This window comes from Eretmochelys imbricata, chromosome 1, assembly GCF_965152235.1.
Source record: "Eretmochelys imbricata isolate rEreImb1 chromosome 1, rEreImb1.hap1, whole genome shotgun sequence".
Lineage (NCBI taxonomy): Eukaryota > Metazoa > Chordata > Testudines > Cheloniidae > Eretmochelys > Eretmochelys imbricata.
The window spans coordinates 65,153,137-65,168,847 of record NC_135572.1 but is presented as its reverse complement, the minus strand read 5'-3'; the positions used below and the strand labels follow the sequence as shown (position 1 = coordinate 65,168,847).

The 15,711-nt window shown below is 44.4% G+C and overlaps 1 protein-coding gene across 1 annotated transcript in view; it reads right to left on the bottom strand.

Moving 5' to 3' along the window:
• Positions 1 to 853: 853 nt before the first annotated feature.
• Positions 854 to 15,711, bottom strand: part of OLFM4 (olfactomedin 4) — a 32,146-nt gene continuing 17,288 nt past the window's right edge. The window contains exons 5-6 of the mRNA XM_077806843.1: positions 15,148 to 15,301; positions 854 to 1,656 (exon numbers count right to left, since the gene is read on the bottom strand). Of these exons, the coding sequence (XP_077662969.1) occupies positions 854 to 1,656; positions 15,148 to 15,301 (957 nt within the window). The remainder of the gene's footprint in view (positions 1,657 to 15,147; positions 15,302 to 15,711) is intronic.

Genomic DNA, 15,711 nt, shown 5'->3' with positions numbered 1-15,711 from the left:
TTGTTTTCAGAGTGTTTTTGAAAAATGCTAATGGAGGTCACAGTAAATTGCAGACTGCCAAATGGCTAAATGGAAGTATGCAGGGTGGCATAGTTTCTGTTCTACTGCAGCATATGGCCTACACCAAGGAACTGCCAGAGACTATTCAAGTCAATGGAACTCTTTCTGTTGCTTTTAGTGGGCTATGGCTCAGGATCCCAGGACTTCAGTGCTAAGAAAATGCAACCATCCAAAAATGGGTATGATTTTTATTCCCTGGAGTGCAACTTTAGGAAAGTAGTGTATTGGAGCCCTGCCATCTAAAATATATTGATGGGTTGCAAGGAAGGCGCCATGGCAACCGTTTCCATAGCTTCATCTTAACCAATGGTCTGCTCTTTAAAGATCAAGTCTTAATTCTCCTCTAATTTTAATCTTTTAGTAATTATTTGAGGCCAGTGTTTAATATATTATGGCCTTTGAGCAATGATGACAAAACAGCAGTTCAGTTTCCATGTTTTATTCAAATACAGACATTCCTCCAAATGCACATCAGTGTGTGAACCTATTGCTATGCATGTTCTGTCCATCAGTAAGTCATCTATTTATCTTTATAGCAGAGGCATTTCTAGTACACCTGTCACCATTGTAGCTAAACACCAGTTAAAAAACTAAGAACCCAGTTTTGCAATTAGTTATTACCAGGCATAGAGGTTATAGTGTAAGTAATCCCTTCAATGGGAAAGCTCATGGTAATAAACCCTATGCCCAGTAGCTATTCTTGGTAGGATTAGATCCTAATCTAACATTAACATTTTCCACAGGGATATAAAATGGGACTTTCTATGATCTCTAGCTGTTAAGTTTATTCATATCAGTGTAACACAGGTTGAAAAATCAGATTGTATTTAACAAGGTAGCCATTATTGTAAACATACAAGATATGGTCTGAGGGGTTATAGTTGATACTCTGAACTGTTTCTAACATTTTGTCCATAATGATGTTAACTTTACCTTCCTGTTTGGTGTTGGTGTCATACGTGTAAAATATTTCCTCTTCCCTAGTGTTGAGAGGTCGTGTGGCATATAGAACACCACATATGATGAAAGTGTTGGAAACAGATGGCTTGTACTGCCTTGTTTTCCAAGTATGGAGCACATCAAGTGTGGTCTCATTGAGTTTGCTAATCACAATGTTACCTGTGCTTTCTTCAGTTGAATAAATTACCCATAATCCACTTTCATCCACAGCAAAGTCCATATCTTGCCACCCAACACCAGCATAAGAGAAACGGTTACCATAAGCAGCATTGGGCAGAGTTTTCCTCACAGTTAATGTGTTTGTGTTTAAATCAAGCTTGCCCATATCTCTTGAATTATATATATTATAGTACATGAAATTATTGTAAACTGCAGTGCCACTGCCTTCCCCGTAGGTAATTCTTTTATCTCTAGCATTTTTGAATAGCAGCAAATCATCATAGGAATCGTGAAGTCTGTAATATTCCAAGACTCTCCCTTCTGTGTTCAAAGGTGCAACCCAGTACAGGTCCTTCTCTGGGGTCTGAAGAGAGTAATCCCGACCCCAGGCACCATATTTGAAGGAAAATCCTCTCCAGTTCAGCTGTACAATATAGGGCTGGCTGATATTCACAATTCCACCATGACCACAGCTACCTGTAAGCAAAAAGAAAATGCAGGCTTTTCAAATGGCATGATTAGAGAAGATTACAGTGTGTGCTTTATAAGAATCAGCTTTGTTGCAAGAACAGAAATACATACATATCTTTGTCAAAGATTTGCTTTGCACCGTGTAAATAGCGCATGGATGTCATTTCTGTAGCTGTTCCAGTCTGACTGAGATACAGAGGTCAAAGCTCCATACCACTAGAATGGGGGTCATACTGAAAAAATAGCCAACAATCCAGCAACAAATTATAGGGACCTCTGTTTTCAGTCAGTACTCACTTGCAGTAAATAAGTGATCAGCTTAGATAAGTGATCAGTTTTCTGTTTCCACCTATTCTATGCTTTCCAACCCGATGGGCTGGGAAATCACATAGAAAATACAATTTCAGAAGCATTTTAGGTCCTTTGCTCCTTTAGTAGAGCATAGTTCTGGGAATATAGGAAACAAGAAAATGGGACATCTTGTCTCACTATACAACAATGAATTTTAGAAGTTGGAGGGAGAAATAGCAGCACTAGTTCTAGAGGCTCATTTCAGATTAGCATGCTGCTGTCAAAATCACCACTTAAAAACAATACATCACAGTGCCTTCCACCTGAGGCTCTCAAAGCAATTCAGACATTAATGAGCACAGCCTTACAACAGCTCTGTGAGCTGGTGTTAAATATCCCCAGTTTACATGTGAGGTAACAGTCCTGGTGTTTTTTACGATAACCCAGGAGCTTCAGGAGCTTGAAATAGCCAGTGTTTTTCATTTCATCAGCCAAAATGTTTGGTTTTTTTATAGCTACACAATGCTTGTTCAAGATGTATTGCTATGCTGAGTAGAATTTGCACTATTTACCTAGAACAAACAGCCCAGTGGAATGAGCATTCAGTGGAATGAACAATGTCTGGAATGAAGAGAACTTGAATGAACGCTATCAAAGCTATTCCTTTGCTCAAAGCCACTCTTTTGCTCAAAGCGACTGTTGGTGACACTTCGTTCAATGTTTCACAATGAACGCAGACCACGACATTATTGGAACATAAGAACAGCCATATGGGGTCAGACCAAAAGTCCATCTAGCCCAGTATCCTGTCTTCCGACAGTGACCAATGCCAGGTGCCCCAGAGGGAATGAACAGAACAGGTAATCATCAACTGATCCCTCCACTATAGCCCATTCCCAGCTTCTGGCAAACAGAGGCTAGGGACACCATCCCTGCCCATCCTGGCTAATAGCCATGAATTTATCTAGTTCTTTTCTGAACGCTGTTATAGTCTTGGCCTTCACAACACCCTCTGGCAAGGAGTTCCACAGATTGACTGTTCGTTGTGTGACAAATACTTCCTTTTGTTTGTTTGAAACCTGCTGCCTTAAAATTAATTTCGTTTGGTGACCCCTAGTTCTTGTGTTATGAGAAGGTGTAAATAACATTTCCTTATTTACTTTCTCCACAACAGTCATGATTTTATAGTTCTCTATTATATTCCCCCCTTAGTCATCTTGTTTCCAAGTTGAAAAGTCCTCGTCTTATTAATCTCTCCTCATATGGCAGACGCTCCATACCCCTAATCATTTTTGTTGCTCTTTTCTGAACCTTTTCCAATTCCAATATATCTTTTTTGAGATGGGGCGACCACATCTGCATGCAGTATTCAAGATGTGGGCATACCATAGATGCATATAGAGGCAATATGATATTTTCTGTCTTATTATCTATACCTTTCTTAATGATTGCCAGCATTCTGTTCACTTTTTTGACTGCCGCTTCACATTGAGTGGTTGTTTTCAGAGAACTCTCCACAATAACTCCAAGATCTCTTTCTTGAGTGGTAACTGCTAATTTAGACCCCAACATTTTATATGTATAGTTGGGTTTATGTTTTCCAATGTGTATTACTTTGCATTTATCAACACTGAATTTCATCTGCCATTTTGTTGCCCAGTCATCCAGTTTTGAGAGATCCTTCTGTAGCTCTTCGCAGTCTGCCTGGGACTTAACTATCCTGAGTAGTTTTATATCATCTGCAAATTTTGCCACTTCACTGTTTACCCTTTTTACTAGCTCATTTATCAATATGTTCAATAGAACTGGGCCCAGTACAGACCCCTGGGGGACACCACAATTTACCTCTCCCCATTCTGAAAACTGACCATTTATTCCTACCCCTTGTTTCCTATCTTTTAACCAGTTACCAATACATGAGAGAACCTTCCCTCTTATCCCATGACTGCTTACTTTGCTCAAGAGGCTTTGAGGAGGGACCTTGTCAAAGGCTTTCTGAAAATCTAAATATACTATATCCACTGGATCCCCCTTATCCACATGCTTGTTAACCCCTGTCATAAATATAAAGGGAAGAGTAAACCCCTTTAAAATCCCTCCTGGCCAGAGGAAAAATCCTCTCACCTGTAAAGGGTTAAGAAGCTAAAGGTAACCTTGCTGGCACCTGACCAAAATGACCAATGAGGAGACAAGATACTTTCAAAAGCTGGGAGGAGGGAGAAAAACAAAGGGTCTGTGGCTGTCTGTGTGATGCTTTTGCTGGGGACAGAACAGGAATGGAGTCTTAGAACTTAGTAAGTAATCTAGCTAGGTATGTGTTAGATTATGATTTCTTTAAACGCCTGAGAAAATAGCTGTGCTGAATAGAATGAATATTTCTGTCTGTGTGTCTTTTTTGTAACTTAAGGTTTTGTCTAGAGGGATTCTCTATGTTTTGAATCTAATTATCCTGTAAGGTATTCACCATCCTGATTTTACAGAGGTGATTCTTTTTTACTTCTATTAAAAGTCTTCTTCTAAGGAAACTGAATGCTTTTTCATTGCCCTAAGATCCAAGGGTTTGGGTCTGTGGTCATCTATGCAAATTGGTGAGGATTTTTACCAAACCTTCCCCAGGAAGTGGGGTGCCAGGGTTGGGAGGATTTGGGGGGGAAAGACATGTCCAAACTATGTTTTCTCAGGAACCCAGATAAAGTTTGGTGGTGGCAGTGGAAGTCCAGGGGCAAAGGGTAAAATAGTTTGTACCTTGGGGAAGTTTTAACCTAAGCTGGTAAAAGTAAGCTTTGGAGGTTTTCATGCAGGTCCCCACAGCTGTACCCTAGACTTCAGAGTGGGGAAGGAACCTTGACAACCCCCTCAAAGAATTCTTGTAGATTGGTGAGGCATGATTTCCCTTTACAAAAACCATGTTGACTATTCCCCAACAAATTATGTTAATCTATGTGTCTGACAATTTTGTTCTTTACTATAGTTTCAACCAGTTTGCCTGGTACTGAAGTCAGGCTTACTGGTCTGTAATTGCCAGGGTCACCTCTGGCGCCCTTTTTTAAAATTGCGTCACATTAGCTATCCTCCAGCCATTTGGTACAGAAGCTGATTTAAAAATTGAAAAAATCCTCCACTCCAAAATATGCATGTCTCTCTGAGTCAGAAGCTGGCAGTGGTGACTCCAGCACACTTTAAAATAAAAGTATCCTTTTGTCTGACTCTTTGCAGCCCTAAAAGATGTCAGCATGTACATGTGCCAGGTTTCTTTTTCCTTTAAAAATATGGTCATCTGAGACACAGATGCCAAGAGACCTATATCAGGTCACACAACAAGTGAGTGGCAATGCCAGGAATAGAACAAACATTTCCTAACTCAGGTGCTTTCACCGCTAGATAATGCTCCCTTCCTCTTAGAGGTGAAGGAAATTTTATCTGCCAAGTTTCATGTTTCTATTAATTGATCAATTCACGGCAACAGCTAATGACATCATAAACACCTAGATCAGGGCAGAGGCTGCACGTGCTCTGGTGGAGGGGGTGTTTTTAACACCAGTCACTTATATTTTATCTTTTCAGTGAATAGCATTTGATGGCTGTTTGCAAGCCTGTGTGAAAAGAGTTGCTGGTCTTAGTCTATTCCAAATAGAGAAGAGGCCACAGCACAAATAACACCATCACCCCCTTAATAGCACTGAGAACAGAGATAACAAAGACAGAACTATGCTCTCATACCTAACGATGGTCCCCTTTAAGGAGGGTTGAAGAGCACCTGTGGAGCAGAATAGGGAACACTGATAGGCTCAGACGAGCAGGTTCCTTTGGCCAGAAACATCTTCTGAACAGTCCACAATATACAAAGCAATGTGCAGAGGAGGGAGAAACCCTTGTGGTCAGTCTGAAGATGCTCTCCCTGGGAAATGATTGGAACACACCTGCCACTTGGAGAAAACTGGTGCTTGTGTAACCCACACACCTGCTGGGTATGGTGTTCCATCTCATCTAGTGGCACCCGAGACCACGTAGAGAGAGAGTTAAATGAGTCTGCTCTACAACCTTAGCTAACAAGCAGTTGGCATTTAGATCATACGGTAGAGGCTCATGCACTGAGCTCCAGAGATCCCCGGTTCGATTCTGCCTCCCGATGATTGGGGTCTGTCCACGTTACAAGTTGGGGCTTGTCCAGGATTTCAACTGGAAAGACTCTGAAGCTTGGGACGTGCTTCCTCAGCTAGGGGAAGTATGTAACCCACACACCTTCTGGGTGTGGTGTTCTGTCCCATCTAGTGGCACTGAGACCACTTAGAGGGAGAAATAAAATTAGTCTGCTCTACAGCCTGAGTTAACAGCCCGTTGGCTTTTAGCGCATGCTGTAGAGGTTCATGCACTAAGCTCCAGAGGTCCCAGGTACGATCCTGTCCACCAATGACTGGGGTCTGTCGGCGTTACACTTGCAAATGCAAAACATTTCTTGTTCAGAAATAGAGGGATCAAAGTCATCCCTGGCAGGGATGATTTATCAGCATCTAGCTAGAAGGATGCACCGCCATAGAGGCAGGACTGTATCTTTGTGGCCTTTCAGTTTAACTATTGGTAACATCTGCAGAATCCAATGTTAATGTGCATTTAACTGTAATTGTAACATTTGTGGCAGTCTATGAAATATGTTTTTTCAGTGAAACTCACCATGTCTCACTTGCTTTTGTCTTTCCACCTTTCCTAAGCTCCACTGTCTCCTTTCTTCTGTTGTACATCTTTTCTCACACCTCCCTACCCCAGCCTGATCCCTGGTGCCAAAGCATGTGGGGATCAGGAATTCACTCACTGCCCTCACTGCTGGGGGTGGGAAGCAGATTTCATTTCTTCCCAGGGCTTCTGTGGAGCCCTGCTGATGGAAGCTGCAGAGAGGCTGTGCTGAATTGCTGCCTCCCCTGGCCACCTGGGTCATGCCCCTTATTGGTCAGCACCAGCCATTTGTGGGGCATGGTTGGCTAGAGATTACAGCCATTCTGTGCCACTGTAACTTCCCCCTGATCAATCTTCTGCTCTGAGGACACACTGCTAGAAGATGGTGTAGCCCAGGGTTTTGCTCCCTTGTTGAAAAACACTACCAAATAACGCTCCAATTACAGCAAATCAGCATTCTAGGCTCAGATTCAGCAAAGAAGTTAAACACGTGCTTAAGTGCTTTACTGACTGGGAATGGACCGCTGAGACCGGAGACCTCATTTCCAGATATAGCACACAATGCAGGCACGTATAGCCAGGCAGGCTGTAGCTCTACAAACGACAATTAGCATGGCTAATAACATGGCCTCAGTACTTGGCACACATACTGATGTTTGGAGGTGCTCATACCTCAGCTAACGCAGTGCAAGAAAGATAACGCGGATGATGATGCACAGTGGCTTGCAGCCTGCCAACGCCATAAATCAATTTGAGCCATTTGCCTTATATCTCTATTGTGTATCGCTGCCTCCGGCATTATGGTTTGTTCTTAACTGTTGACATATTGAATCTATTACTGAACTTAACTCACAGCAATCTTATTTTTAAATGGTTATTAAGTGCCTCTATAAATCTGTGATTTGTTCCAAATAATATTGCTGGTACTGAGGTACTACTAAACTCATATATATGCAACCTCAAATAAGTTTTCATGTCATTAAACTGAACCCAATCCAGCTTTATTTTAATAATTCATATGCAGTTTCATAAATAAAAAAACGTGTTCAGCAGAGAGACCTTTTCTTACAAAAGAAATAATAAATTATTATTTCTTCCCTTAAAGAGATCTCTCTGCTGAACACTTGTTTGTTTCTTATTTATGAAACCATGCATGAATTATTAAAATAAGGTTAGAAGCATGTTCAGTTTAATGACATGAGAAATTGTGTGAGGTTCCATACAGGGGATATTTGATTTTTGAAAATTCTCCCAGAAACAGTTTAAAAAACCAGCTCTGTGGTAGTCAGGGTGGGTTATCTGTCTTCTGCACAGGTTCAGAGGAACTCATTGTTGTTTGTTTAATCTTAACCTGCCTTCCTGTTTGGATCTTATGGAAAAAGATACACAAAAGAAACAAAGTGTCATGTCATTTTGTAAATATTGGGCGGCACTTGAAATAAATCCATATGAATTATTCAGACTTTAGCATTTTTAACTCCTTTTTTACTGTGTTAGGCCTCTGATCATTGAAGTCCCAGGGCTAAAGCTGTGTCTTGTCTCTTTTTCAGAGGTGGGCTGCATGTTCATGTGGGGAAATAAGGTAGAGGGAGCTAAGAAAACACATACGCTTTATTCCCCCACACAGGCTACCCAGACTTTGGGTCAGGATGCCCAGGGGGAAGTGGCGCTGCATGTCTACTTGCTAACCCACTTCTGAGGGGCAGAGGAGTGAGCATGGAGAGGCGGGAAGCCATGGCCCCATAGCCCCAGTGTGCCAGTCACCACAGCTAAGCTGGCAGGTTGGGGGTTGTGACAGCAGTGAATTGATATCCTTGTGCCCATAGTTCCCTCTAAGCTGCACAGCCAGGCAGCCGCCCAGCAGTCTGTCAAGTTCCTCGCACTTCAGGTGCCTCCTTCCCCCAACTGCAGCGCTGCTCCTACCCTCTGCCTTGGAGCCCCTGGCCAGCTGCTCCCGGGAGCCTCTTGCTTGCTGTGCAGAGCAGTGGGAGGGATAGGAGGAGAATGTCAGGGTGTCCCCATCCCCACCACCTCTGTATCCAGAGGTGAAAGTAAGCTGGTACGCGCCAGTACGGCATACCAGCAAGAGCCGGTGCACCGTACTGGGGCAGCCCGGCTTCCCCAGGGGGCAATTTAAAGGGCCTTGGGCTCCCAGCAGTGGCTGGAGCCCCAGGCCCTTTAAATTGCCTCCAGAGCCCCGCTGCTGGAGTCCTGGGGTAGCGGCAGCGGTGCTCCGGCAGCTATTGAAAGGGCCCAGGGCTCCCCTGCTTCTACTGCCCTGGCCTTTTAAATAGCTGCTGGAGCCCTGCCCCCGCTACTCCAGGACTCTGGGGGCTATTTAAAGGATTGGGGCAGCAGAGGCAGCTGGAGCTCCGACCCTTTAAATAGCCCCTGGAGCCCCGCCACTTCCCCAGGGCTCCGGCGGCTAATTAAAGTACCGGAGCAGTAGAAGAGGGGAGCTCCGGGCCCTTTAAATAGCCCCCAGAGCCCCGGGCTGCTGCTGCTACCCTGGTTGGGGGGGGAAGGGGAGGAGGAGGAGAAGGAGGGGTGAGGAGAAGGAGGGGCGGGGCACTTACCTATCAGGGTGGGCTGGGGCTGGCTCTGACCCTCTCAGCCCCGCCCCTTCCACCCTAGGCCCCGCCCCTTCTGGGGGCCAGAGCTGGCCCCAGCGTACCGGTAAGTCACTCGACTTACTTTCACCCCTGCCTGTATCCCATCTCTGCAGAGCGGGGTGGGGGTGACACGACAGAGCTCAGAAGTGGGACAGAGCTTGCTGGCAGCTGCTGCTGTGTCTGAACAAGCACAGACTGTTCAGACTGGTGAGTGCTGATCTACTTAAAGGGGCAGTACGTGTGTGTGTGTGTTTGTGAGAGAGAGAGAGACACACACACAAACACATACTTGTGGTGTTCTTGTTGTTACTTCTGAATACCTCCTACAATGCACATATAGGCTCTGTAATTTTATTCTTTCAAAGTGCTGTTATTTGAGGTTTTTTTACTGATTTCATAATTTTTATTCCTCTCTTACGCTTACATTTAATTCTTTGAGTAGTGAGTTCTAAAATGGTTGGAGTAATTATCCCTATGGTAACTTTTTAAAAATATTCTTATATGTAGGTTTTTTGTTTCTACTGGGAGCATACATCCACACATTACCTCAATAATTTGGTGCACATAACAAAATTCATTCCACACATGGATGGAAAAAATTAGAGGGAACATTGCCTGTGCCCCCTGAAGAACAAGGCAGAACGGGAAAGTGTGGCTCCTTGAACCACAATTTTTCCTGTGTTGCTCCTGGGGCAGCCCGGCAATGCGCCACCTCTTCCAAAGGCTTGGGACACCATCCAACCCAGAAATAGTAAGCTCCCTGGGGAAGGGAACATATTACATTTTAGTCCTACTTCTCTAATCTGGCCCATGCAGGCAGATCCTTACACCCACATTGATTCCCATTGATATCAGGGGCACAGAGATCCACCCACCTGGATCAGATTGCTGGAGTGGACCTGTGTTTGTACAAACACCATGGAAATGTCCAGCTCTAAATTAACATATCCATAACTAAAGCATTAACATTTCAAGTGATAATTGGTGCCATTACATTACCCCAAAAGACAACCAAGCTATAGGCATTTATTTTCCTACACCCCAGCCTTATTTAGATGGCAGGGTGCATGAAATCAGTGTAACCCTCAGACCGAGATGCCTGAGCTTCCACGGAGGCTGATTCCATGTCCCCACCCTGGTGAGAGCTGTTTGCCAATAACCTGCAGTCTGGTATATTAGTCCATGAAGGCACAATGCGGGGGAAAACCAGCTTTGCCTTTTCATTTGCCTGTTAGTGTCTCATTTGGCTCATGACTGTCTGCTGACTATCAGATCATTTTAGTCCAGTGTGACAATGAGCCTGTTGCTGAGCCCTCACTGAACATTTATCTCTGTACTCCTGCTCTGATGCAATCAGTTGAAATCAACACACAAGAGAGACAGTCATTCATGGCACATCTTCACTGGCAACGTTAAAGGGCTGCTGCGGCCAGCTCTGGGAGAGCTCTAAAAATCCACCTCCACACGGGGAATAGCTACCAGGGCAGGAAGCGCGGCTCCCAGCCCTGGCGCACCGTTTCCACTGGCACGTTACAGCGCTGAAACCTGCAGCACTCAAGGGGATGTTTTTTCACACCCCTGAGCGAGAAAGTTCCAGCGCTGTAAAGTGCCCGTGGAGACAAGTCCTTAGCTTGTTAAAGGGATGGGAAAAGGTTGGATAAGTTTCTGCTAATTTGGGGCAGTAAATAGTGACAGAGGTGCTGGAAACTGCTGCAGGCATGGTAAAAGTAATGAGTTTTTATTATCAGCACATTTACTGAATCCTATCGTGGACTGGGCCATGCACTAGAAAATTGCAGTCAGAGAGCAGGCTAGATGGAGAACAGTACTTTCTTTCTGACAGGTTGCTTGAGAATAGGCCTGCTCTCTCTACACAGCGTGTCAGTGAGCAGCACCTTGGGATGCAGTGTTTGAGGGGCTGTATTCCAAAGTACTGCAAGAACAAGTAACTTTAATTAAACCCGCCTTAGACAAGTTAAGGATTTTTCAGAGTCTCCCAAGTCCGCTTTACCCAACCAAAATATGAAGGGGGGGGGGGAACAGATCTGAAAACAGGACAAAGGGTCAGTGTAATACAAATATTATAAATATAGTATGAGCCAAAAGCAGAGGAAGTTGTTTGACAGGAATCAAGGTTGTGGAGGAAATGTCTGGAAATCTGTGTGTAACTGCTTAAAGGCATGTTAGGGAGTTTTGACAGTCTAGTGTGAGCAACCGTTTGCATCCTCCAAAGGGACCCATCCAGGAAATCCAACAAAGTCACTTATTTGCCCCCTGTTCCCAAACAACAACCTCTCCCTCTCACATTCTCTCTGTTAAGGAAATGGACTATACCAGGGGTGGGCAAACTTTTTGGGCTGAGGGCCACATCTGGGTGGGGAAATTGTATGCAGGGCCTGGGCAGGGGGTTGGGGTGCAGGAGGGAGTGCGAGGTGTGGGAGGGGGTGCGGTGTGCATGAATGGGCTCAGGGCAAGGGATTGTGGCAGAGGAGGGGTGCAGAGTGTATGAGGAGGCTCAGGGAAGGGGGTTGATGCAGGAGGAGTGTGGGGTGCGGCAAGGGGTTCAGGGCAGGGAGTTGGGGTACACGGGGGTGCAGGGTGCAGCAGGGGGCTCAGGGAAGGGAGTTGGAGTGTAGGAGGGGTGCGAGGTGCAGGCAGGGGGCTTAGGGCAGAGAGTTGGGGGGCGGGTTGCAGGAGGGGTTCAGGCTCCGGCCCGGTGCCGCTTACCTAAAGCAGCAGCGCACACCGGGGCCAGAGTAGGCTGCCTGCATGCCTGCCCTGGCCCCACGCCACACCGCTCTGGGAAGCGGCTGTCACCACGTCCCTGTGTGGCCCCTGGGGTGGGGGAGCATAGGGCTCCATGCGCTGCCCTTGCTGTGCCTCCAGGTATGTCCCCCGAAGCTCCCATTGGCCGCAGTTCCCCGTTCCCGGCCAATGGGAGCTGCAGGGGGCGGTGCCTGGAGGCAAGGGCAATGCACAGAGCCCTCTCCCCGCCCCCCCGCCCCGGGGCCCCAGGGACGTGGTGCCAGCCACTTCTGCAGCACCACGGGGCAATCCCACAGGCCGGATCCAAAGCCCTGAGGGGCCAGATCCAGGCCGTAGGTTGCCCACCCCTGGACTATACTGTGTGCAATCGCTGTAGAAAGTTTTGAACAATAGGGCATGAAATGAAAGATTGCACCCACTGTAAAGAGAGTGCAATTCATCTGCTCACCTTCCTCCCCACCATGCAAACAATGTCAGGCTAAGCAGGCTTTGTGTGGTCAATTATACAGCAGGTTAGGGATCTGAATCTTTGTCTCTATCTAGATATTTACACAGTAGTAGCTGAGCAGCTCCACTTCCTAACAGACAGGCAAATTCCCAGGCTCTCCACAGTTGCTATTCCAGTCTTGGGCTGAAGTACGAACCATGGCACTGATATACTCCCCTTCAGCATGGTTTACTATCATTTGATCTCCGTAATGGCCCACCCAGAAATCACAATCACTCTCTGCTCCCAAACTCCCAGCAAACCTTGTTTTGAGCTATTTGAAGTTGATGGCAACTTACCTCTACCATGCACAAGACATGCAGAGTCCCTCTCTATGGTCTCTCCACAGCTTCACACACCCCTCAAACAAGAGAACCACTGAGGTTCCACTGCAGTAGGAGCCTTCTGAAGCCTCTGTGCCAATGGGGGAATTGCACCCAGAAACCATCAAAAAAGTCATCAGCTAAGTCCCTAACTGGTATAAACTGTCATAGTCCAACCAAAGTCAATGGAGCTATGGCAACTTATGTCAGCTGAGGATCTGGCCTTCCATGCCATTCCTGGTGCTAAGAAAGCTGCGGTGCCCTGCGGGCATGTCACATTCAAGTCAACCAGAAAGAGATCCACCAACCCTGAAATAAGCCCCTCCTCCATCCCACCGCATCATCTGACCTAACTGAGAAGGTGCTGTTCATTTTTCCTATCAGAGACAAACTGCGCTGGCTGCCTGCAATGCTGGCAAACCCTGAAGAGGCCGCAGAGGGAAAACACTTACTTCCACCAGTTCCTCTTTCCTGCTAATGGGAAGCTTGAAATAACTGACCTGAAGATGGTAGGAGGCAAGTGCTGGCAGGTAATATATGTGCACTATCTGTATAGTGGAAAGTGCTCTGCTTTGTTCAAAGGTTTCTCCAAACTTTTTGTTATTCATCTGGTTCACCTCTGATTTGCTAGCCAAATTGTTAGGTACAGATGAAAAAACAGTCTTCTTCCCCAATTGTATTATGAACATTTCAATATCTTCTGCTTTAGAATAATTTGGCAAAAAGAAGTCATAAAAATGCATACAAGGGAGTTACAGTGCTTAAAAAATCCTCTTGCCTACTCATTGGTGACTGGGAAGCTTTCCCTTAAGGAAAGCTATCAATTGCTACAGAATTTAAACTTTCTTTAAAAAAAACCGAGTGAAATCCTGGCTCCATTAAAGACAATGGCAAAACTCCCACTGAGTTCAATGGAACTAGGATTTCACCCTAAGATTCTAGACTTTATGGCTCAAAATAAATTTCTGCATATTAATGAAAAATGTAAACTATGCAATATTGTCTTCTTGAGTCTGCATACAAACTCCTCCAGTGCATCAGCTGCTTCTCAAATTTCCCAAGCAGCAGTAGAGTAACATTGACAAGACACAGATCACTTTCACAGAAGTTATCCATGATCAGAGCTAGTCAGAAAAAATATCTCTCTCAAATCTGGTTAACTGGACAACAAAATGGCAGATGAAATTCAATGTTGATAAATGCAAAGTAATGCACATTTAAAACATAAACCCAACTATACAGATAAAATGATGGGGTCTAAATTAGCTGTTACCACTCAAGAAAGAGATCCTGGAGTGATTGTGGATAGTTCTCTGAAAACATCCACTCAATGTGCAGCGGCCGTCAAAAAAACGAATAGAATGTTGGCAATCATTAAGAAAGGGATAGATAATAAGACAGAAAATATCATATTTCCTCTATATAAATCTATGGTACTCCCACATCTTGAATACTGTGTGCAGATGTGGTCACCCCATCTCAACAAAAGATATACTGGAATTGGAAAAGGTTCAGAAAAAAGCAACAAAAATGATTAGGGGTAAAGAGCGTCTGCCATATGAGGAGAGTTTAATAAGACTGGGACTTTTCATCTTGGAAAAAAAGACAACTAAGGAGGGATATGATAGAGAACTATAAAATCATGACTGGTGTGGAGAAAGTAAATAAGGAAGTGATATTTATTTCTTCTCATAACACAAGAACTAGGGGTCACCAAATGAAATTAATAGGCAGCAGATTTCAAACAAACAAAAAGAAGTATTTTTCATACAACGAACAGTCAATCTGTGGAACTCCTTGCCAGAGGGTGTTGTGAAGGCCAAGACTGTAACAGGGTTCAAAATAGAACTAGATAAATTCACGGAGGATAGGTCCATCAATGGCTATTAGCCAGGATGGGCAGGGATGGTATCCCTAGCCTCTGTTTGCCAGAAAGCTGGGAATGGACAATAGTGGAGGGATCACTTGATGATTACCTGTTCTGTTCATTCCCTCTGGGACACTTTGCACTGGCCACTGTTGGAAGACAGGATACTGGATGGACCTTTGGTCTGACCCAATATGGCCGTTCTTATGTTCTTATATTTTACCACAAAAAGAGAGTTTGGAAGAAGGGGAAAACATTGCATTTGTACTGTTTTCCAACTTTTTCCACTTTAAAAACAGTATAAGAGTATGTGAAAGTGTTTGTTTCCTGCTCTCATCTTTCATACCAGTCTGTTGCTGAAAGGTTAGTACATGTTTGGCAAATTTTCCAGGACCTGTGCTTTATTGTCATTTCATTTAACTCAGTCTTCTTCCTACTTCTCCCATCCCTTCTCATGTGATCTATACATGAAATGCTTACCTGGTGGGAAATAGGGGGGCGGAGTGGTTTGATTTCTTTCTTTTTCACATTCCTTCAATCGATTCTGCAGAGTCACAATTTCTCGACGGATTGCAAGGATATTGTGTTTGTCCAGTGATTCCAGATCATTTACCATGAGAGTCAAATTCCTAATCTGGAGAAATAAAAATTCAGCATGACTTTAAATTACAGTCAACTTTATTTCACAAACATTTTAGGCTGGATTTATCATTTCACAACAGGTGCTGCAGAACAAGTTTTAGGAAATGTTCCCAAGAATATGTTTAAGCATAAACATCAGGTTTAGCATAAACATCATGTGGATGTGTGTAACCACAAGAAAATGTTTGTGATTTTAGCACCTAATCATATTCCATAATGCTAAAGATCACCCAAACATGTCCAATAAGGCTTACTCGATTATTAATTGTTACCTATAAATTATTTCAACCTCGCAAATGTGTCTTGAAATTTTACCTGCCCAGATGAATAATCTACTCACATGCTCATTTAATGTTGAAGAGGACAGTGAAGACACTAATGATATTTTACTTACCATCAAAA